Source organism: Caenorhabditis remanei, chromosome II, assembly GCF_010183535.1.
Source record: "Caenorhabditis remanei strain PX506 chromosome II, whole genome shotgun sequence".
Taxonomy (NCBI): Eukaryota; Metazoa; Nematoda; class Chromadorea; order Rhabditida; family Rhabditidae; genus Caenorhabditis; species Caenorhabditis remanei.
The window spans coordinates 13,029,953-13,054,018 of record NC_071329.1 but is presented as its reverse complement, the minus strand read 5'-3'; the positions used below and the strand labels follow the sequence as shown (position 1 = coordinate 13,054,018).

The window sequence follows — 24,066 nt, the reverse complement described above, 5'->3', positions numbered from 1 at the left end:
ATGGATGCTTTCGGGTTCGATCTGTTCTTGAAAATGTCAACCAAACTATACACACCTTTGTTTCATTCACAGCTGTTTATTCCACCCACTAAATAATTTTAATCATCAGAATGAACTTTAAAATACAATAAAAACTGGGTTTCTCAACGGGGATAAAAGAAAGTGGTGGCAAAAAATCACCAGAAATGTTGAAACAATAAATATTTAAATGAAAAAACACTTTTGCCATTGTTTGAATCCTTAGGCAGTGCCACCTCCGCGTCCTCCACGGTTACCACGGCTGGGGGTGTAGACTCCACGCGTTGGTTTCGCTCCTCGGAGAGGACGTTGTTGAAGACGAGCGAGGTTACGTCCTTGCATACGATCTCCCGGGCGCTCCTCGTTGGTTTCATTACTGAAAATAAGTAGTTTATAATCATAATGCAATTATTTGTATAATGAATCTCTTACCTGCTAGAGCATTGATCTTCTCTCTCAGCCTCACGAAGACCAGTTGGGAGGCGAATTCTCTGTTCTTGACCCATTCTTCCTGAACTTCCAACACCTGCAGCTCCAGTTGGATCAGCAGGAGCACTTGGCTCATCGATTGGTCCGAGTGGGTCACGTCCCTCATCTTCAGCCTCCTCCACAGCAGAAGCAGCCTCACGATCTTGATCATCAAGTGACGGTTGGGAATCCTCTCCCCCTACAACTTCTCCAATGTCGTCATTGTTTGAGCCTTCGATTTCGATCTCTTCAATGTCATTTCCATCGTCGATATCATTCAAGCTTTCTGCATCATTATCGTCCTCCGGAGCATCATCTCCATCAGAGAGTACGACAACATCATCATCGTCGCTGTCCTCCTCTGGAACTCTATTATCGTCATCGAAGTCTTCATCGTTGCCAAAACTGTCATCATCCTCTTCTTCTCCTTCCATCTCATCATCCATCGCTTCTTCGTCGTTTTCTAGATCAATAACTTCTTGACGACTCTCGTCGTTAGTGACGTCATTCGGATCTTCGTCGCTGACTTCTTGCTCGACACCAAGGACTTCATCATCCAATTCGGGAATCTCCGCCACTGGAAAATAAACAATTTAGATAGAACTTTAATTCAGAAACGTACTATTGCTTTGTTGGCGAGTTTCACTACTGGTTACAGCCTCATTCGGGCTTTCTCTTTGACGCTTGGCTTCGCTCAACTGAGAATCGTTAGCAGCTCGCTTGCGCCGACCATCTGAACTGGATACTCCTCCCACGTTTGTACTATCTCGTGACTCGCCATCTAGAACTTGAATAACAAATTAAAGCAACTCAAAAAATGTATGATACCGTTCGCAGCTACATCTACATCAGTAGGTTTCTGCTGATCAATGCTGCCGCTAACAAGACTACTCTGACCAGCGGAACCTTCCACAACGCTTTCTTCGGGGAGAACCATGTTGTCTGCAGATGATGAAGCAGTGATCTAAATGATACAACTCAGAATGATCATATTAAACAAAAATCTTACAGTAGTTGAGCTGTTTCCAAATAACGGTTGTCCTGGAACAAGTGATGATGTTGTTGTAACGAGCGAGCTAGTAGGGTTGCCACCTGGAGTGCTTGGAGCAGAGTCAATGCTAGGAAGTATATTCTTTTTCTCCCCTTGGGGTTGGACAGTAGTTGTGGAAGAGGATGAGAAAAGAGACTGTGTTGGAACACGAGCAGATGTTTGGAATGTGTGTGGAACCGGTAGCATGGAGCCAAACGTGTTTGATGTTGGTGGCGTTGGATCTGGAACAACTGATAAGACTTTTATAGTGTGAACTAAAATCAAAGAGTTACCAGGAATGTTATCAGATGGTACAGGAGGAATGATATCTATCGGCTCGTTTGGAATCGATGGTGGCAGCTGTCTCTTCATTGGTGAAACCCTCTGTTGAAGAGTGTTTGTTGGAGCCGGTGCCGGAGGTACCACATTAGAAGTTGGTTGAATCTGTCTTCCGAAAGAGTATCTCTTAGCAGGTACTGATGGTGGATGTTGCAGAGGTTTCTGCCCACCAGTTTGATCAGGTTCGATCGGTTGCTTTGGTACGGAAGTTGTAGGGTCATTCGGCTTCAATGGAGCCTGCCGGAATGGAGGAATGTTCCTCGGGACTGAAGACGTTGCAGTTTTCGACTCCACATCAGTAGCTGACGAAGACTGTTGGGTTGTAAGTTGCTAAAATGAAAAAAAAAGTTTTGAAGATTCATTGATTTCATTCTTCTTACCCTGTTAGTTTCTGTCAATCTTTCATTCTGCTGTTTCAATTCAGAAATTTGGTCATTTGATTTCTGAAGAGTTTTCTCCATAATATTCACACGCAAAACCTTCATATTCAAATTTTCAGCTTCTTTTTTGAGAGCATCAATTTGAGTGTTAAGCTTTCCAACTTCATCAGAGTGAATTTTCGATTGAGCTGCGAGGCGTGCGGAACATGGATCACCTTCTCCAGTGCTTTCTGTGAGTTTTTTCAACTCCGAATTCTGAAAAAGTATTGTATTATGTTATTCAATCTTATTCACTTTCTTTGTCGTTGAAGGACTACAATATGAAATTATGAGGACTACAAAAAAGCGTGGATGAAACCGGTATAGTTCTTTTTAGAATCTCGTAATCCCGACAATGCCCGCGCAAGCAACCTGTCCGTCGCATGACCCAATTGCCCATGAACTAAAGAGAGAAAGCTATCGCCGCGATAACAACGAGAAGCTATCATAAGCGTATTCTTAGCATTTTCCATTTCACAAAAGCTGGCTAATATGCTGAAGTGGATACTATGTTTCTGTCTTCTTGGAAAAGCGTTAGCTCAAGGAGCGCCCGGTCAAATGCCATTATATGCAAGTGCGGACCCTATGATGTCTAAACTATCTCAGATTCAGTTTGCGGAAATGCCAAATATGAAGGTGAGGTTTCTATTTCTTTTTGTTTAAAACATTCAAGTTTTCCAGGGCGACAAATACCCAGATGTTGATGCTCATCGCATAATTGGTCCTATCATGAGTCCTATAATGGAAGTTTTCGATCAAATGAAAGAGAACCAACGGGCTCGAGATCAAGCTGAAAAAATAAGAAAAGACAGAGATGATCATCCATTGAGTACATCGAGAAGTTTATGGGAAATGTTTCAACGTTTACAACAGCCGACAACTACAACGACAGAAGCACCTCCACTCATAGAACGACTTTTCAAGCCATATATTGAACCATGGCAGAAACAACTGGACGATTTCTCTAAAGATATGGCGGGAATCACTCTTATTCCAACCACAACAACAACACCCGCTCCTACGACTACAACAACTCAAAACATATTGGAGAAGTCACTCTCCATGTTCTTCCCGTCATTACGTAGAAAACCACAATCTGTTCCAACACTCCCACCAACTACAACTCCGACACCTCGCCTTTTTGACCCGGATATGTTTGATCGTCTGTTTTTCAAACGTGATAAAAGACAAGCAACCGTTGCACCAGTGCCAAAGTTCGATTTGTTCACAGTGCCACCACCACCCCCACTTTTTCAAGAATGGGAGAAACCTATTCTCGGAGTAGCAAACCCATTCACTCTGAATCCATTGATGAAGATGTTTACGACACCATCTCCACCACAAACGCTGGCCCCTCTACCAAAGATTCCCGATCCAAACCCATATGAAATGACTAAAGGACTTCCGGAACCACAATTCAAACTTCAAGACCCCTTCTACAATCCTTTGTTCCCGAGCAGGAAAAGCAAAATATTCGATCTACTAGCGGGCGGTGAAGCAGGTCGACTACTCGGATAGATACTTATAAACTGCTTTAATTGTGTCTTATAATCTTAATAATAATAATAATAACTTAATAATTGATTTGCTTGTATTTATGTTCTGTAAACGAACCTCATCACGATATCTGATGGCAAGCTGGCGTGTTTGATTGAACTTGCTCTGTATCTCCTTGAACTTTTCTCTGTAGTATTTCAACTTTACAAGGCCCTAGATGATGAAACTTACTCAGCAGTGTTCTTCGCCAGTTCTGAAGCTTTAGCTCGTTCTGTAGCTGCAATTGCTTCTTGCCGAGCAGCATTCAACTGATTTCTTAGCTGTTCCAAATGAGCTTTCGTGTTAGGAGGCATAACATTTTGTTGAGCACGTTGCTTCAGCTGTTCGATTTCTCTCTTCAGTTGCGAAGCTTCTGAATCCGAAGATTGAATCTTCAGCTTCTGTGCCTCATTTTTAGCGGAGAGCATCGATTGTTGCTTTTCAAGCTCAGCTTTTTGGGTTTGAACTTGAACCAACTGAGCTTGGAGTTTGGCTTTCTCCTCAGTAAGTTGAGTGTTGACATTGTACACCGTTGTCAATGACTGCACTTTTTCAATCAAATTCGCTCGATCCACTAATGAAGCAGCAGTGGCAATTTTCTCAGTTTCCAAATCACGAATCTTCTGAAGAAGTTCGTTCTTTCCACGTTCGAACTCAGCTGTCTCTGCGCGAAGACGTCTCATTTCCACCTCGGCATTCATAGCACGACTCAATGCTTCCTCCTTTGCTTGACGATTGAATTGAATAAGAGATTGAAGGTTATCAACTAATCCTGACGGCTCAGCGCTACTGTCGTTCAGTTCCATGGCGGAACTTTGATTCGTGAGAGAGGCAGATAGCTGAAAAAAACTAATATATCATCGAAAATGAGCTAAACTAAATTACCGATTCATATTGCATCGACAACTGTGAAAGTTTCGCGTCGTATTCTGCTTGTTTTCTACGATTTTCTGCTTCCAACAAATCGAGCTCCTCGGATTTCTTTTGCAATAGTCGTTCAACGTGTTCTCTCAACTGATCAGCTTCATTCTTTGCAGTGGTTTCGGCGACGAGAGCGGCACTCTTGTTGTTCAGTTCAGCTTGGATACGAGCTCGGGCGTTCTCGATCTCAGAGATACGATCTTCGAATTGACGAACAATAGTTGTGTGTTGCTCTAGAGCCGCTGCGTTTCTGGTAGCTTCATTTTTCGAGCTCAACAAACTATTATTGGCAACTTCAAGATCTCGTTTGACTCCGTCTAGATTGAGAGAAGACACATCCAACTGACGACGAAGCTCTGCGGTTTCGGTTTGGAAACGGAATGTCTCCTCATCGTTTTTCTTCCGAAGCTCATCGAGTTCTGTTTGACATTGAGCCAAAGATTCAGTGAGTTGTTTCGCACGATCTTCGAACAATTTGGAATCACTTATCAATCTTTCTTTCTCCATCGCACTCATTTGCTCGGACTGCTTCAAATTCTCCTCGAGAACATTGTTATGTGTTGCAGAAATAGCGTTTTCAGCATCCATCCGTTTTTGAGTAGTCTCAGCTTGGATCAACTTGCGCTTAGCTTCGTCAAGTTCATTTTCTAGTAACTGTGTTCGAGTTTTCAGCTTGTTGTACTCACTCTTCAAACGATCAGGTGTCATACCAGCAGTATCTGCACTGGTGTACTGGTTGTGCACCAAAGCAAGTTTTGAGCGAAGATCGACAAGTTCCATCTCATCACGAGCCACTTGCTCTTCCTTCTCTGCCAAACGTTTTCTTGCCACCTCCAGCTCTCTTTCCAATCTTTGCTGAACGAGTTTTGAATCGTTCTTAGCGTGAGTTAGTTGATCGCTGAGTCTGGTGGTCGACGCCTTCAAACTGTCTCGTTCGAGACGAAGTACATCTAGCTGAGTGTTTGCATGAGTCAACTTTTCAGCTTCGACACGTGATAAGAAGTTGGCCATTTCAACAACTGACATTCTCTACAATTCAATAATTGATTAGATGTATTAGCGATTTTCTAGCCTACCACTCTCTCCTCGTTCTCAAGATTGTTTCTTTGGCCATCAGTTGTCATTCTCAAACAGTTAACCTCGGTTCTTGCACTCTGAAGCTCATCTTCCAATGATCGAACACGAACTCTAAAAACCAGATTTTATAATAATGTTGGCGAACAGATGGAAACTACCTCAGACTGCCTGCTTGATCAGTGGCTTCCAAAGCTTGTCGTCCGAGATCTACCATTCTTCTTTCTTTTTCAGCATCAGCAAAAGTGGCCTTTCTCAACTCTTCCATAGCAGTCTCTTTCTCTTTCTTCGCTGATTCGTATTCTCGTTCCATCGCAGCTGTGTTCGTTTTTTGAGCGTCTAGCATTGCATTCAGCTTTATGTTAGTCTCCGTGACAGTAGTGATGTGTGCTTCGGTAGCTTGAACTCTCTGCTCCAGCTCTTGTTCACGACGGGCATGATCTGCTTTGTACTCTTCAGCCTGAACTCTCAGTCGTTCGATGGTTGCATCAGCGACAACTTTAGCAGCGACCGCCTCATCAGCTCTTAGACGAGCGGTTCGTGCTTCAGCTGCAGTGACACTGTCTCGAACAAGTTCCTTAAAGTGTTCAGTTCGCTCTTTCAACTGCAAAAGTTTAAAAATTTCAGTAAAACCAAATTATGCTTATCTTACGCTATCAAATGCCGCCTTCGTTTGCTCGACCTTTGTTTTAAGTTCCGCTTCCGATTTTTTGGTTACAGCCAGATCGGCTCGCAACTGAGCCATCTCTTCACTTTGAGCGTTGATCGCATCTTGTGCAGCACTAGTCTTTGCATTTTCTATGTCCGATTCAAGTTCGACGTTGCGTCTTTGTAATTGAACTATGTTTTGGTAGAGCTGCTCATCTGCCTGTTCGTTCCAGTTCGGGTCTTGAACTCTGCTTTGTCGCTCTACGGCGTACATCAACTCAGCATTCTGAAAAATTACATTAAAAGTAATTTATCGAGTTAAGTTTTCTTACTCTTTTAGAGATAAACTCGAAATCTCTCTGGTATTTCTCTAACTCTGCTCGTAAGTATGCAACATCCCGTTGAGCAGTATCGCGTTGAGAGACCAATTCCTTTCTTTCGCTTTCAGCAAGATCCAGCTGCCTCTCATATTTGTTACTTTTATCGAAAAATTCATCAGCAACCACGCGCTGAGAAATAATTTGAGGCTTGTTCTGTTCGATAGTGTCAAGAAGTTGCTCTAGTGTAGTACGGAGTTTATCATTCTCGCTTTCCAATTCGGCCAACTTTCCATGCACACGAGCATGTTCAAGGACTAGACTGCTGAGAGATTGACCACTACCTCTCAAGTAACGAACGGTTTCAGCGGCAGCCGGAGCAAGTTCAGAAAGTTCTTCTTCCGATACATTCAACTTCACATCGCTCATGCTCTTCATCATTTCACTGACTTTTGCCAATTCAGCGCGAGTCTGAGCAATCACCTCGTCACGTTCTCGGATTTCTTCGGCATGCGAGAGGTTTACTCTTTCCGAATCATCTTGATGTTCTTGGAGCACCTTACGAACCTCAACGAGCACATTTTCCTGCGCCTCCAATTTGTCCTTAAAGTGATCCGCAGCATTTTTCGCTTCATCTCTAGAAGTTTTCATCTCTTGTTGGATTTCAACTTGACACCGGAGCTCTTCTTTCAAATTGGCGACTGCTGTGTTGTTGGACAGTTCAGTCTGGAAAATTTAGTCTCATCACATTGGCATTTTCGAAGTTAATCTTACGTTTTCAATTCTCTTGAGCAAATCCGAGTTTGAAAATTGAAGCATATCAATTTTCTCATTGAGACTCTCAACTTGAGAATTGAGAAGGTTGATCTGTTGCACATATTGAAGACGTTCATTGGCTCCTTGAATGTCCTTGTTGCTAAGTTCGAGCCTCAGTGACGAAACTTTGTTGTCCCGCTCCGCCACCTCTTGCATCAACCAGCGTTTCGACTCAGCGTGAAGCTCTCGTTCAGCTGTGTACTTCTGCCGTTCGAACTGAAATCATGATTAGTGTTTCATGATTTTTTCTTGCCGATGTACCTGTATACTCTGAATTTCTTTTTCAAGAGCTTCCTTTGAATGTTTGAAATTGGCTTGTTCGTAAGTGAGTTTCTGAACTTGGTCTTTCAACGCATACGTTTCAATTTGAGCCGTTTGCGCCAATTTAGTTGCAGCGACGGCAGCAGCATCACGCTCTTCTTTTTCTATTTTCAGACGAGCAACAGCTGATTCCAACTCGAGCTGAAAATGAATACTAGAACTAGAAATAGTTCTTCCGAGCTTACATTTTTATTGGTCAGGTCATTCCGAACTCCTTCAAGAACACGTTGTCGATTACTATGCTCTTTGATTTCAGCTCCGTGTCGCGACAGTTCTTCGAGAATCCGACCGTTTGTCCGAGATAGATCTTCGACTCGTTCCCGCATATCTACCAGCTCTTGGTTCAAATTGAATTCATTCCGCTTCAACTCTGCCCTTTCGATCTCCCAGTTTGACAGATCGTCTTCGGGATCGACGAGTGGCTGTTCTGCCGCCTCGACAGGCGCGTCGACATCCATAGCTGAAAATAGCGCTTACAATAAGTGAATTAGAAGGAAGAGTTTTGTGGCGAAATACAAGACATGAGAACAACTGTAAAAGATAACGTAGAGAACCAAGAGCAAAATTTTAGGAATAGCATACTCGTTCAAACTGGAATTGCAATGGTTTGTCGCTCAAACTCGAATATCATACCGAAAAAACCGTGTTCTTTAAGAAAACTATCAAATTTCTCGTTGCGAACACGTTAATCGCTGCAGCGGGCATTATTACGCTATCAAACAAGCCGACGAAAACATTGAGACTGTTCAGTTCAGTTTGCGCTTTCCTTGAGAAATAGATAACTAGTTATTTTCGAAACTGAACGAAACAAGCATTCCAAAATGCAGAAGTATTGTGATATTTTCGAGAGCTCCTTGTTTTTAAGCAAGAGAAAAACGGAACACGATGATTGCGAGCGCGAAAAAATTAATTTTGAACAGTGGCTGCATAGTTGCGTGGTTGTGTTTGCGTACGCTGTGGCGCCATACTTCACGACAAGTACCCTCATCACCAGTTCCCGCATTTGTATAACTGGAATTCTGAATTTTCCGAGCTGGAAATTATTTGAAAAAAAAACATCTGAAAACAGCACTTGTACTTTTGATAATCCTCGGTTTCTTTGTATATTCGTTCGAAATCGATCATTTGAACGATTGTCATTTTGGTTGGGATACTGTAGAAAAGGAAGAATTTATTTAGAAGACTCTCTCTTGTGACATTTCTCATAGAATTGAAAATTTCAGATGGGAACTGTAAATCATAAAGGAAATGTGGTCTTTGCGAATATCCATAGTCTGAAATTATCTTCCTTTTTCATTAAACAACTATCAAATGTGAAAATAGAAACAATTTCATTTGTTCATAGATAATAAAATTGTATATTTTAAAATTGAATAAGAACGATCTGAGCACATTTGTATCATTGAAAAGAACAAAACCCATGAGGGCTCAGAAAAGAGCGCTGACAATAAGAACACTGTCTATATTGCTCAAAAGAAGAAAGACAAATCTGTAGAATTGACAATATATAAATTATAGAAAAGGGTTATCGAATGTTTTAAAAAGCATGGGAGTAGGGTATGAAGTCAACGAAAAATTTCCTTAACATATAACCGGTAATGAATCGAAAGAAACGGGTCGAGGCACCTAGAGATCAATAATCTTTTTTATTTAGAAAATCAGCATTGCGATTCAGAGACATAGGCGATGATGCCTCCTTTCTGACATGTCGTGGCCGGACTATCTGATCCACTTTCGCTGTCTGAAAATATTTTGAATTGGTGTTGAGGGATTAGGGACTGGAATATATCTAATGATACGCTCAATCAAAAATTTTCATGCTTCTAGAAGTGCACCTTGTGGAATTTTTCTATAAATAGCGTGAGCTGATCATAGAAATATTATAGTGGTGTCATGCAAACGTCTAACTATTATTTTACATTACAAAAAGTGCGCAAGAAGTGAAAAAAGAAACACGTTGGTGACTACTGTAGGATAGATTAGTAGAAAAGGAAAGAACTCGACCAACTCACTAACTCTTGAGGGCCATATCGACAATATCATCTGGAGACTTGACGACGCCTGATTTATATCGAGTGTTCGAACTGCTGCCATTTTAGATGTTGGTGATGTTGTATACGGAGAAATTGCATCAAGGCAGAAGAATAGAAGGGGTGCGAATATCTGAAAATTAGGAATAATGAGATTTTGAAGTAGGGAACCGTTCCTCTTACCGCAGATAATCGAGTTGGAGTAAGTCCATTATGTGGAGAAGAGCAAAGAACTGTACTCAAATGATCTAGAACTAATAGAAGACAATTCTTGGCAGATAACTGTAGACAATCAATAATTTTCAGAACTAATGTTCGATTAGCTTGAATATCATTGGGTAGTGCGACGGATGCAGCTTCCAGAAGCATTCCATGGATTTGTGGGGATATTAATGGTTCGGGGAGTTCTCGAAGAAAGTCTTTGACTAGACAAGCAATCACATTTGTGTCAGGAATGGACTCAGCGGAGAGCTCTGTTCCGAGAGGATTCGACTCCAGCTCAGCGCGTAGCATTTTCTTCTTTTCCACTGATCCGCACACTGAAAATAATTATTTTATGCATTGTAATCTTTGAATAAAATAAGATAAACTACTTACAAACATAAAGTCCACTATAATCCACTCCTCGTTTTTCAATTTCTTGAATCAATCTCGTCAGAACAATGGGAGTATCTCTTCGTTCTCTTTGGACTAATCTTCCCAATGGAATCCCGAATACTCCATTCAGTCGAGGATTAACTGTTCTTCTGAACACTGCTTGCAGATCATGAAACCCAATTCGTACTATCAATTGTCCACGTGGCTCCAGATTCAAAGCAAACACTCGATCGTCGTTTAATTGATCTACCACGAATGCTTCCAGAAGTTTCAGAGATCCTTTATGACAGAGTTTGTGTCGGAATTGTGGATGCCATGAGTAAACGAAAAAGTTCGAAACGGTAGCATTGACGACATCAATATGGAATGTTTCTCTCCATTTGAACTTTTGCTCGATGGTCGACACACCAGTACGTGCACGATGTTGTTCATCCACCTGGAAGAAATATATAATAAGAAATTGAATACAAAGAACTATTCGAACCTCAAGAACACAATACATTTCCTCTGTCAATCCCTTCTGTTTCTCTGGAATCTTGAGCCCTCTTCCTTCCACAATATGGACATAAAGGATTCCAGTCAGACTGCTCACACTCAACCGATCCACGTTGATTCCCGGTCCAGCTGCTCGCAACGGAGCTCTTCTATTCATCAATGGTGAAACATGATATCTATCGAATACTGCTGAAGGTCTATCTTGAACAATTGGAGGTGGATGACGTGGCAAAACTGGACTTCCAACAAGACTTTGAGCTAAAACAGTTCTTCCTGGAAGTGATGCAGTTCTCGGTGCTCTTTGTTCTCCATATGTATGTGACCATCTTGTTGTTCGTTGTCCAGGTGGATATGGTCCATACATTCCACGTGGATCGTATGGTCCTGCCCAATTTCGATATTCTGCAGCAGAGAAAATGTCGTTCACCGTCCTTCCCGGACTTCCATTAGACAATCGGAATTGCTGCTCTGAAAAAAGAAATCGTTTTGTCTTGTCGTTTTTCTTCTAGAAAGAATCTCGGAACATTTTCTGCTCCATTTGTTCCATTGTGGTCAGATGCTTGCGTGCTTTTCCTTCCGTACTTGTTTCAGTGCCTCTAATGCACTTTGCCTAAGTCTCTCACTATATTCATCTACTCTATTCTCGATGCGATAATTTGACAAGAGGGGAAAGCATGGGAATGTCTCTCTCGCTCGAAACGTTTTCGTTGTTGAGGTGTGACAACTTGTCAGCACTAATTAGCTCTAAGCAATGGACGATTACTTACGTTGGGTTAGTCTGGAAAATGGAGGCGAAGAGTATTCAGGAGCAGATATTGCTCCATCACTCTCTTCTCCACAAAGGTCGGAAGTAGACACAACATCATTACGCCATTTCACATTTCTTCCACCTAAAATCACTTTCTAATTTCAAAAACAATTAAAAATAAGAACAAACCAGTCATGATTCTTCGACGAGGCAACGAATTGCTCTTGTTACTATCGTTGGGTTGACGAAGAGTTCTTGGCAGAATTGGTGAGCACAACGAACGAGATAATAGAGGGTCTGTGGGTACTGACGAAGATAAACGGCCAGTCATCGGATCGTAGGGAAGGTCGGAACGCATGAGAGGGTCTCGTGCTGAATGAGGAATGGAACCGAGAATATCAGGTGGAGGGACGGCTGTGGAGGATCGAGGGAGTGTGTACATAGGGACACTCTGAAATTAAGAATGAGTTCAGTTATGAATCAAATACTTACCGTAGAAACTCCAGGTGCCGAATTAAAACTCTCAGTTCTCCTCACAGTTGCTGATGCAAGTCTTGGTGGAGGCACTCTAGCTGTCCTCGAAACTGAGTCGGATGGCTCAGAAGCGAATCTGAAAGTAGCCATTTGATACTCTCGAACGTCAGAAGCTTCTCAAATTCTTCCTTCCTTTTTTCGAAGGAAAAGGAGGAAAAGAAGAATGAAAAGATGAAGAAATGAACAAACCTCTGGTAATGATGGTCGGCTGACGAAGCAGACGGAACACCTATTGGATGAGAATGTCCATTGACAAGTCGAGGAGCAAAGTGATTACGTGGAGATGAAGTACTGGCATGTGGACGCATTGTCGATGAAGTCGTCGCGTTTCGCATCTCCTGTAAGATTTAGAAAGATTAGAATGAAATTTGAACTTTCAAACTTTAAATAGTTTTGACACAAATCTATGGTACTTTGGCAAGAAGATATAAAAAGTAAACCGCGAACATTTGTATACGAAAAAGGTAAAGCCGTCACGGGTAGATAAGTAAACGATCAATTGACGAAAAGACGACGACTTTTTTGGGAAGAAGAAAAGGAACAGAAGAAAAGAAGGGCGGAAAACGAGAGTGAGAGACACAACGACCAGCAAAGGACCCTCTGTTTTTGTTACTTTTTGACCACAATTTGGCGTCTCAATACTTTTTTTTCCAAACGAAAGAAAAACAACAGCACGTGGCTAACTATCGAAAAAAAGACTTAAAACAATCAGAACGAAACAAGCAGAACATTTGTAAGCGAGAGAAGAAGCGAATCCAATTTATTCGGCACCTCGGTGTGGTTGTGTGTGTGTGTCATAAAATCGGGGGGTGGGGGTGCTGAATGGGATATGTGGTGGGTGCGAGAAACAGGGATAAAATGGGCGGAGAAGAATGAGAAGAAGTAGCAGAAGACGTCGTCGTCGTCGTGGCCGAAGCCGAAGCAGAAGCCTCCCCGACGTGACGAAACGCCGTCGCCTGAATTTCCGATGAGAAGAAGAAGAAGGCGTTTTTCGGCACTTTGATAGAGCACTGGATGCACAGGCAGGAAAAAACTAGAAGAAGAAAATAGAAAAAAGAAAAAAGAAAAGGAAACCAGGCGAGAAGTTGGTTGAATTTCTAATGTGTGCCGATGCACTTTGAGGCGCCGCAGATTATTCACGATTGGAAAAAAGAGAAAGAAGATTCTCATCGGAAGAAGAAAAAAAAAGGAAAAAGGGAGACAAGTTTATTAGAATTAGTTTCTGAGGGCATCGATTTCAAATTTGTCTCTTCTTCTTCTTCTTCTTCCTTTTTTGCTCTCTTCAGACGCAGATGGCCATAGATGTCCTGTCCTTTGAGAGGGCACCAGTTCAAATTACGAGTTTTGAATGAGCGAAATTTTTGGAAGGAAGGAAGAAGTCAGAGGGGGTTAGGAGTAAACGAGAGCATTCTGGAGTCAATTGCAGATTTTTTGTTTTGTCGGTCAGCTTTTCTCTTGTCATCTCGAGGCATCCCCAAGTGACCTCCGTTGAAGAATATGGAGAAGGAGAAGAAGAGAAGAAGAGACGAACAACAACGACCACAGAGGGACCAAAAGGCAAAAAGAAGAGGAAGAGAAGCTGGGAAGAGTGGTTCGTTTTGACGTAGATTTATCATTTTTTCGAAAGACGACGCCAAAATACTCGCTTTTTGGATTTTATGGTGTAAAATTCGTGGAAGTTTTGAAACTGTTGGGATTCCAGTTCAAGGAAAAATCTTCTTGTGTTTTTTTCTGATTCGATCAATTTTTTGATTCAAATAAAAATAAAAAACTCACTTCCATCTGTTGTCGACTTTTCTTTCCTAACCACGTGTTCGCTGTAGACGTTGGCTGTGATAGAATTGGAGCATTCGTTTCGCTATCCCTTCTGTCGTCATACTACAATTTTCGTTGATTCAGTTCTTTCTTTTTTATTCCAAAAAACTCACTTTATGGAATACTACAACGGGTCGTTCACTCGATCGACTTGATATCACTTCATGTCTCATTGACTTTGAAAATCTGAAGTTATTACGTTCAGAAAGAGGTTTTTTTTCCAAATAAAAGCATACCGTATCCTAAGAAGTAATCGTCTGGGTATACTCAGAATCAGAACTACGTCGTCAATACTCATCATCGACACTTCCACATTATTTATCGTCAGAATCTCGTCTCCAGGTCGCATTACTTCTCCATATCTGAAAGTTTTTTCGAGATAAGAGATTCAGTATGAATTGGATGAATTGGTGAAAAAAGTTACTTTGCTAATTCAGAATTATCTCCGAATCTTGAAACGAAAACGCCATCGGATCGATCTTTTCCATTTCCTTCTCTTAAATATAAACCTAATGATTGTCCAGGTTTCTTGATAATTTCCACTAGTTGAAATACCAAGTCACCTCGTTGTTCTCTGCAAATTCTCTCTTGATGGAAAATTCTTTGAAAAAAAAAACTCACTCGCTAAGAGTTCTAGCACTAAGTCCTTGAATTCCAGCCTGTGTAAGTGTACTCTGTCCCTGATCGACTGCTTTAATCTTCCTATAAACTTCATCTGGCAATCGCCCTCCGCCTCCTGAAAAATAATGATAAGATATTGAAAAACGAAGAGGAAAAAACTCACCTGGAGGCGGTTGACTGGCATTCATGCGATCGCGTAATGCCGTCTGAAAAAATAAAACCGTATATGATGACCGGATGTTTAATTTGTAAATGTTTTGTTGAACACAGTAGACACGAGTTGGAGTGAGTGTACTCTTACATGCACATGAAGACACAACGGGCGGTCCTATGGACCACGATGAATGCTTGGAGTTAGAAGGACATTGAATGGAGTAGTAGAAGGGAGAGAGAGAGGAAGAGATGCAAAAAGGACACAAAAATTAATGGGTCTTTTCTCGCGTGACTTGTCCCGCAATCACCCAGGTTTTGATCAGAACATTTTAGGAGCATCTATCCTAAATTTATAGCTTTATATAAAATTATTTTTTGGAAGGGAATGGAAATGAACAACTCGGTTGTTTTGGGTTCGTGGCGGGGGGTGAATTTCAAAAACAAATATTCGAGGGGAAGGTTTGGTTTTCACTTTCAGATGAGTAAATAGATGAGAATTATAATAAAACAATAGATGGTCGGATTCTAGTGACTAGGATTTCACTGATCTTCACATCTTTTCTAACAAAAATTCAACTAGATCGTCTGAAAATAACTCGAATAACTTTGGACTTGCTTCGAATATCTCGTTTCTATAAAACTCTCAAAATGTTCTGGATTTTAAATTTGCAAAAAGCCCTGTAGAATACATGATTTATGCTCTACAAGAAATTTTCACACAACCTTATGCTTACAACCACTTGACCCACTTCCAGATGGACAAAAAGTTCAGAAGCCTTCTCATATTCTCACGGGGGACTTGAAGTCTTCTTATAGAAGTATGCAAAAGAAGAAAAAGAAGACAGGAACCAAGTAAAATGGAAACGACGATGAGACGTCTTTAAAACTTGACAAAAAACCCCGAAGAGTTGAAGAAAAAGAAGAAGAAAAAGAGAAGGAAGAGGCTGGTGATGGCGACGACGGCTTCTTCTTCTTCGTCGGAGCTTCGTCGGTGGCCTCGTCGCCATCCGTCTATCGATCTCGTTTCCTTTTAGTTTCGAGTGGGCACACACACACACACACATACAAGTCGCCGTTGCTCTCGCAGTTCAGACGACATAGAGATACGCAGAAGAAGCAGAGTAGAAGCAAGTTGAGCCAACGGCTACTAGCTTCTTCTTCTTCTTCTTCTTCGTCTTCTTCATACTTCTCCTTTTTTTTTCCCTTCTCGCTTCCCATAGTAGTAGCCGTCGTTCACTCCCTCTCTCTGGGATACATGCTCTTTCTTCTTTTGGACCAAAACGACCCGTCTCTTCTCCCCCTTCCCACCAAACCACGTAGATTTCGAATCAAGTTCAGCTCACACCAAAACGACATGGACTCGTCTCTTCTTCTTTTCTTCTTCTATTTGGTGAGAAGAAGAAGAAGACGAAGCGGTCTCATTATTATATTTGAAATGATGAACGCATATAAAGGATTAAACCGAAAAGACATACGAATGAGTGTTGGAAAGAAGAATATGTTGGCATTTCATTTAGATTTGTGTCGTTTCGTGGTAATTTATGTGAAAACTAATACCAATTAGTCTTGATGTATTAGTTTGGAATGGGAAATACTCATAGAATTCTATTAGTTTTATCATAAATTGGAATTGAATCTGAGTTTTTTGGAATGTTTCCCACATGTTGTTAAAAAGATAAAGAATCATAGCGAAACTTTTGAATGAAATAGGGACGGTAGGTGATACTTTTCAGTTAATTCTTACTAGAGTGATACCATAAAATTATATTAAAACGAAATTTTCAAATTAGGGATTGAAATTTCAATACTGATTCTCACGAAACTTGAAACATCACCACACAAATTTACCTGATTCTCATCCTCCGGATTCTGATTTTTCCAACATATCATGCTTACTACATGTCGAATAGAAGTAGAAGTGAAAGAGAAGAAGAAACAGAAAAAGTGAAAGTAGTAACAAAAAACATAAAGATTTATAACGTGGCAACTGATACTATGGAGACGACACGAGTATGTGTAGAGAGAAAAAAGAGAGGAAAAGGTTTGTCGGGATGTTCGAGACGAAAATGGGTTCTTCTTTTCTCGTTTTTCTTATTTTGAGAAAGAGTGCATTGATGCAAGAAGATTAGAGTCAATCGAAATTGAATTTCTCAAGAACTACGGCAATCGAGTTTCCCAATTTTTGCGACTGCACGGACAAAAAAGGAGAAGAGAAACAGAGAAATGTACCTGTTCAACTGGAGAGCAGCAACATAGTATTCTGCAGAGCCAACAACAGCAACACTCCGAATTGTTGACTGGTTCTTCTTGATACAGGTAGGTTGGTGGATACGGCATTCCTGCTGGAAAAGAGTATCTTATGATTCTTCTTCCGGGAGTGTATGCATTCACACGACATATTAAAAAGAGGTCAGTCAACAATAATGAGCACAATATTATTTATTAATAAGGGACGACATGTATATCAAAAGAATTGGAGGCTGGACCTTTGAAACGTACCTTTTCGAGGATCGGTCTCACCGTATCCGTGCAGAGGAAGCATCGTCACGACGTTGGAATTCTCATCTGGAATAAAAACTAGATTTGAGGCGTCTGGAAAAATAACCACGACGAAAGATGTTTCAGATTTCAGAAACTGAAATCAGAAAAACTGAGCATCTTTACTATTAACAAACGCAAACGGTTGTATGTTTGTCTGTATGTCGCCGATCCTACCGCACTTCCTACTGAACCGATTTTCTTTGAACTTGGACCAGAAGATCAGAAATTTTCCCCTCATCTTTTTCTTTTTTTAAAATTCTCAAAATGACGTCTTCTGGATCAAAACAACTGAATTTCATACCAAATTCGAAGAGAAAGAACACCGTCTGGTATAAAATAATTCTAACTTGTAAACTTTAAGTTTAGATCCTTCTAAAGTTTTAAGTTGAATTGCAAAATTAATTTCTGAGTTAAGGGGGTACTGTAGGTATAGTAAGTCCATCCAAGTACACTCCTATAGGTTTTTGAATACTAGATTGTCTGAAATTCTATAGGCTTTCAGTGGAAAAAAACCGGTAAAGGACTCGGTTTTAATAGGAAAGTTTTGATTTGAGTTACAATATTCGAACAATTTTTAATAACTTTAGTATTTGAACAGTTCGATAACCAGTTAATGATTATGCTGGAATTCTACCATTCACGCTTTCTTTTTGAGATTTCCAATTGACATATCGGCTGTGACAGTTCAAATGAATTTCATAATTTCTCATATAACCGATTCAATTCAAAAACAAAAAAGAAACAATGAAGAGAGTAGGTCGTTATAGAAACTAGGAAAAAGAGACGGATGACGTCTCATAAAAACAGACATTTCACTCGATGACACATGTTTCAGAGCGTTTATCCTTCATCTATGAAAGTCAATAATAGGGACGGGACCCCTCTTGTGGTTGTGTGTGAGCCCGAATCGAAAATGGCATATACTATGAATAATAGCAGGAAATTTGGAGCGATGGAAATTGGCGAGACTGACTAGATATTGGTTGAGAAAAAGAGAAAAATAGAGAAATAAAAGGAAATGGAATGAGGAGAAGAAGAAGACAAAACGGAGTTGAAGATGACAGGACAGGTGTTTTTATTTCCGTTCCAAATTATACTGCATTCAAAAGGGTCGAATGTGGAAAACGGAGGATTTGAGAAATGAGAAGGATCACAAAAAGAGAAATGTGTGGAATCTAGAAGCGGGTGTTAAATGAATGATCGTCCATTTCTCTTCTTCTATTTTCGCATCGTATCCAGAAGAAATGAGCTTTTTTTCTGAGATGAACTCCATTTTATTCTTCAGATGAATGAGCCAAGTGACTGGATACTTTTGAGAAATTGTTCATTTATTGGCACATAACTTTTTGGGGTTCCAAGTTCAGGCCATAATGAAGAATATCAAAATAAAAGTGTTCAAAGCAAAATGTGATGAAAGAATATAGTATTAACTCGATGAGTCTGGAAATCCTTTTATTATAATTGGAAATTTAGACGGTGGTTATTAATCATCGAATTAATAATTAACATTTCAGAGCTTACTATAACAGGTTTACTGAAAAAAGCTAAAAAACGTTATTATGGGAAAATTAGTTCTTTATCTAGATTTTTTATTTTAAAAAGCAATCATTGCATTTGCTCATTATTATTTTCTGAAAAGAATCTATCAAGAAGCTCGAAAATTGAAATAATTTCTTACAGAGTTGGATGATCTGGAGACAGTAATAACTTGAATAAAGGGGTTTACAAAAACAATTTCCCCTAAAAATTGTTCATTCGTAACTCGAGATGACCTGGTGTTGTTCAACGTGTTTGAGCTACTCGAATTGCAGTTCATATAAAACATTATTCAAATGAATACAAATAAGAACAGGAAAAGTACGAGAAAGGTCAGAGTACTTATGAAATAGGTCAACGGCTCCTTCTTTTTCCGATTTACTCGTTCACTCCTGTCACTTGTCAAGTTTTGAGCAGATCGAAAAGATTGGACTTTCTTCAGACAAACGCCTTTTGAGTGTTCGAAAACTAAACCACTTCAAAGTCAGGTCCTTCTTCGAATGAAACGAAAATAGGCGGAGTCGCCAAAATAGAGAAGAAGAAGACGAATAAAACAGGCCATTTTTAGGAAACGGGGTGCCCCCGAATCGGTGAAAAGCGTTTCACATTACACGCATGTCAAGACGACTACTCACCCCCGTCGAAGCCCTTAATTTTGTTTGTTTTAAACACTGGCAGAGCTCACGGGCTCATCCATTTTACCATGTGTGGTTGGGTGTGCGTTAATGCATGTCCGCGGAATGTAACGGGTTTTAAATGGATGTTATAGCTTTAAAAAAAAAAACATAGAAACTGAAATAAATGTTTCTCATTTTTAAAATAAATTCGGAAGAGGCAACACTTTTCTGACAACTGGATAATTGGATTGTTTATGTTATTAATGTTCTTTAAGAAATAAGATTCAAATTTCGAAATCGAGTTGATGTGATGTTCGAATGAAGAATGAATTTCATCAGAGGAAAGTGAAAGTCAGCAGCACACAGATTGTTTATCGAGAATTGAAATACAGTAATTATTACAGTACACAAGAACGTACGAGTACAGCTTACAAGCTTTATCAGTTGGAGATCGCAAAGATGAACGAAAGCATTATAAAAATCAGATTGGTCAAAAATCGGCCCGCCCCGTTTCGGCCCGGTCGGTCCGGATTCAAAAGTGGCGGATTTCGGATTTTAAAAGTTGACAAAAATTTTTCACAAATTTTGGAAATTTCAGAGCAAAAGTGCTTAAATTTCCATATATATTCAGCTTTTTATTGAATTCTAAACTTTTGCTACTCATTTTTCAAAAAACAAATCCAAAAAATTTCAAAAAAATTTTAAATTTTGGTTTGAAAGAAGCCTGATCTTGAAAAATGTTAATTTTGGCCCGACCCATTTTTACATGTGGACAAGAAAAACATCCATAACTCTTGAAATTTATTGTTTGACAGACAAAATTCCAGAATTTCATTCCACCTTGTTATTCTGCAAACATGAGATTTCCCAGCTTGAGCGTTTCTGTTTTTGAACAACAACTATTTTTTGGCATTGTATGTTTTTATTAAATTTCTATTATCCGCCTTCTCTTCCCATTCAGGACCAACATTCAAATGTTCCCTCCCTTCTTCTTTTCCTCTTTTCGTCTCCGTTTCGTGTTTCCTCTCCCATTAAATCTCCATGACAACCTGACTCATTTCTGTCTTCTTCACCCAAAATATTGACCGATTCCTAAAATAAAATTATGCTGAACTATGTTATATTTTCTTTTCTATGTATTCCTCTGATAAATTCTCAATTTCGTTCACAAAATATTGCGTTTACCACAGCAGAGAATTGTACAAGAATCCAGTATTTCAATCGAATTGAGTTGAGGTATCCGTTTTATGCATTTCATTTCTAAATCAATAACTGAAAATTACAGATGTGAGACATGTCCAAACTCCACAATTCCATCTGACGACAGGCTTTCTTGTCGATGTTCTGAAGAGCAGAGAGAACTTTCCAGAAATGGATTTATCCCGATTTGTCTAGACTGCACACCAGGTTCCATTTTTCGTTTACAGATTTTGAGATAACCTGACAAACTCGTAGGCACATTCCCATCGCCGGATCAATCCGAATGCTTGAGTTGTCAAAATGGAACATGTGAATGCTCTCCATCTAGTATACTAGTATATCGAGATACTGCTGGACATCTCTTAACGAGTGGAGCATTTTGTGACAGTTGTGCCCGTGGTTTCTTCAGAAATGACGATAGAGAATGTACAAGATGTGGTAATTCTTGTCCAGGAATTGTGAGCTCACTTGTTCTTTCCTGAAACAAAAACTGTAATTTTCAGAATTTCACGAACTCAGATCAAGTATACACAAGAATAAAACTGCAAAACGGAGTCGAAATGAAATCGAATTACATAGAGAACCATTTATCGTCAGAAACGAAGTTGTGCTCAGAGAGAAATATTCAGAGTTGTGAGGTAATATTATTGTTGAAAATTAAGATTTTACGTAGTTTAAAAATTTCAGGCATTAGTAAACATGTGTGCACTCCAAAACTTTGAATACGGATCACCACTGAATGCATGCGGATTATTGGAAAACATAAAAAGAAGCTTCAATCCGTGGCAAAATGCATGGGATTCTCTGGCGACGACAGATGATTCTGAACTGGAAAAAGAGAATGTGATTGATCATCAGTATCTGTTTAAAGATGATTCCTATTTCGAACTTTTCTTCGCAAGGTAACTCTTCAGTTCATTGAAAATAAAACAACAAGAAATAACATTTCAGATATGATGTAAATGGAACATTTGATGGTTTCTTCACATCTGAGCATATCGACTTGTTGCTTTGTGGTGATTCTCTAGATCCGTTTGCCCCATTTCTATTCGGAAGAAGATTCCATAAAGAATGTAAAATAAGAAAGTCATCGTTCAATGACCCATCTCTCGAGAGGAAGTTTTTCGAAGCATATCTCAAGTTCACAGATGAACAAGGAAGACCAAAACTGTACCCAATGCATGTTCTGAATAGTGCAGTTCGAACGAACGGTCAGCTTTTGAACTTTGCAAATAAAGACAGGAATCGTTGGGTTCTCACTCGTCGGTTTTATCTAGTAGATGACTATTCAATGCGATTTGATAACTCCTCAAAACTAATGAGATTTGCTGCAAAAGTTGGAATAAATGTTGTCCTTCAGGTAATTAATTTTTTAAGAATTATATATTGAGAACTCCAATTTCAGAAAGAACGAGATGGGTACATAAATCCACCATATCTGACAATTGAGTATGACGATACAACTGATGAAATATTGGAATATAGTCTCGACGTAATTTATCACAAAGATCCATCTGGATATGATCAGAAACTGATTATTGCTCTATCCATATTGGTGCCTCTTTCTCTATTCTGGTCTGCATTATGCTCGTACAGTTGGGGAAGAAGACACGGAAAGCCATCAGCTGTTGATGCTTCGTCTATTCTTTACTTCTTCGTTTGTGAAGTTTCAGTCCTTGGAGATGTCTTCTTTGCATTATTCGGACTCATCGCTGTCTGGATCACCTTCGCGTACAAAAATCAGACATATGTTTTGTACAATATGTTAAGTGAAGATCAGGAGAGAGCACTCTTCCATTATATTATTGCTGCACTTGTTCTGAAATTCTTCGGTTTGTTATTCACAATGGGAGCGTTGGTGTTCCAAGAAACCTTTTTCATTGATTGGGAAAGACAGAAACTGAAACAGGTTAGTAACAAAATGATCCATTTGAAACAAAACTATAATTTTCAGACTGATGAACATGGAATGCCACTCTCTCGAGATCTTAGCAAATCATCGGAAGCCGAGCCAGTTGTTGTTTGGAGAACTTATTTGATTGCTAATGAGTGGAACGAGCTACAGCAGTATAGGAAGACGTCGTTGGCTCTTCAGATTATCATGATGATACTTTTGATGGAATATTTTCAAGTGAAGAACTACGCATTGGTAGAACCTGGGTTTGAAAGGAGTATGTTTTTATCAAATGCATTTTTTGATAAACCTTAAATAATTTCAGATGACGTCGATGCATCAACAACTCTGTCAACTCTTGTCAGCTCACTCGCCGTCACTGTATTCCTATATCTTTCATTGGCGCTTGCACAAGTTATTATAAGAGTTTTGGTCGTTGAACGTATCGTGACTGACCCATTTCATAATTTTGTGGATTTGTGCTCAGTCTCAAACATCAGGTGAGTGGTTTGTACTTTTGAGAGAAATCACAAATTAAATTTCAGTGTACTTTCATTGACTCATTCATTATATGGATACTACATTCATGGTCGTTCTGTTCACGGAAAAGGAGATGCTGGGATGAGTGAGATGAACGAGTTTTTACAAAGAGAACGAGTGGGTTTTGACTAGATTGATAGACAAGATTCCAGAGTTTTTGTAATTTCAGAACAATCTTTGTGGATTCAGAGGACTGGAGACAAACTCAGAATTGCAGACATTTACAGTGAACCTACCACAACTTTTCCGTTCGAAGTATGATGAGATTTCTGCAATTTCTAAACAAACAACGTCTGGAGTTGTTGGACATGAAGCTGTTACAGCGAGGGTATGCTAATGAAAATCCGAGAATGCTGAAAAAGATAAACTTCAGATGAATTCAACAGTAGAGGCTCATTCTCAGATGAACTCATTCTTGAAGAAGTTTGTGGATCATTCAATTACAGACATTGATTATGTTGTACGAGATCGTCCAGTTCTCGAATCCGTTCTTGATATGGAAATGAGTGATTCGTCAGTTACCGGAACATTCACAAGGTTTGTATAGACTCACATGTTTCAAAATAATCGAGATTTTCAGGGACCCCGTCGAAATCGCGTACTCGAAATGTTTTGTCTATGGAAATGAATGGGCGTGGAGTTCATTCGAGTGTTTGACACTTACTGTCTTCTATCTGTGGACTGGTTCTATCTACTTGGCTGGTGCAGTTGTCTACATAATTTCTCATCTGATTCGTTTAGTTTTTGGGTACTTATCAACGAACCATCTGATCAAAACTAGTCTAGTTGATCAGCGATTTTTAGTTTAAGCTGTAAAGATGTAATGATTTATGATACA

The 24,066-nt window shown here is 39.8% G+C and overlaps 4 protein-coding genes across 4 annotated transcripts; 2 read left to right on the top strand and 2 right to left on the bottom strand.

The window, feature by feature from the left end:
- Positions 1-240: 240 nt before the first annotated feature.
- Positions 241-8,365, bottom strand: GCK72_006556 (uncharacterized protein; the record flags this gene model as incomplete). The annotated part of the gene is made up of 17 exons (XM_053725682.1): positions 241-394; positions 451-1,063; positions 1,109-1,267; positions 1,315-1,450; positions 1,496-1,767; positions 1,810-2,185; positions 2,236-2,490; positions 3,889-3,958; positions 4,003-4,649; positions 4,696-5,760; positions 5,808-5,919; positions 5,967-6,409; positions 6,458-6,739; positions 6,786-7,496; positions 7,545-7,802; positions 7,848-8,048; positions 8,093-8,365. The coding sequence occupies 17 exons, from the start codon at positions 8,363-8,365 to the stop codon at positions 241-243; spliced, it is 6,027 nt and encodes a 2,008-aa protein (XP_053589876.1).
- Positions 2,767-3,792, top strand: GCK72_006557 (uncharacterized protein; the record flags this gene model as incomplete). The annotated part of the gene is made up of 2 exons (XM_003113740.2): positions 2,767-2,910; positions 2,956-3,792. The coding sequence occupies 2 exons, from the start codon at positions 2,767-2,769 to the stop codon at positions 3,790-3,792; spliced, it is 981 nt and encodes a 326-aa protein (XP_003113788.2).
- Positions 8,366-9,565: 1,200 nt separating the features above from the next.
- GCK72_006555 (uncharacterized protein) lies at positions 9,566-17,442 on the bottom strand (the record flags this gene model as incomplete). The annotated part of the gene is made up of 17 exons (XM_053725681.1): positions 9,566-9,648; positions 9,920-10,070; positions 10,121-10,476; positions 10,535-10,970; positions 11,019-11,497; positions 11,797-11,919; positions 11,967-12,228; positions 12,315-12,387; positions 12,501-12,649; positions 14,088-14,189; positions 14,240-14,312; positions 14,363-14,488; positions 14,551-14,700; positions 14,748-14,862; positions 14,911-14,953; positions 17,130-17,242; positions 17,400-17,442. 17 exons carry the CDS (start codon positions 17,440-17,442, stop codon positions 9,566-9,568), a joined length of 2,877 nt encoding a protein of 958 aa, XP_053589875.1.
- A 3,257-nt stretch (positions 17,443-20,699) lies between these two features.
- On the top strand, positions 20,700-24,037 carry GCK72_006554 (uncharacterized protein; the record flags this gene model as incomplete). Its single annotated transcript, XM_003113723.2, has 13 exons — positions 20,700-20,830; positions 20,880-21,001; positions 21,050-21,252; positions 21,298-21,432; positions 21,482-21,696; positions 21,746-22,154; positions 22,200-22,703; positions 22,749-22,965; positions 23,014-23,188; positions 23,234-23,345; positions 23,398-23,556; positions 23,602-23,765; positions 23,809-24,037. 13 exons carry the CDS (start codon positions 20,700-20,702, stop codon positions 24,035-24,037), a joined length of 2,775 nt encoding a protein of 924 aa, XP_003113771.2.
- Positions 24,038-24,066: the final 29 nt, after the last annotated feature.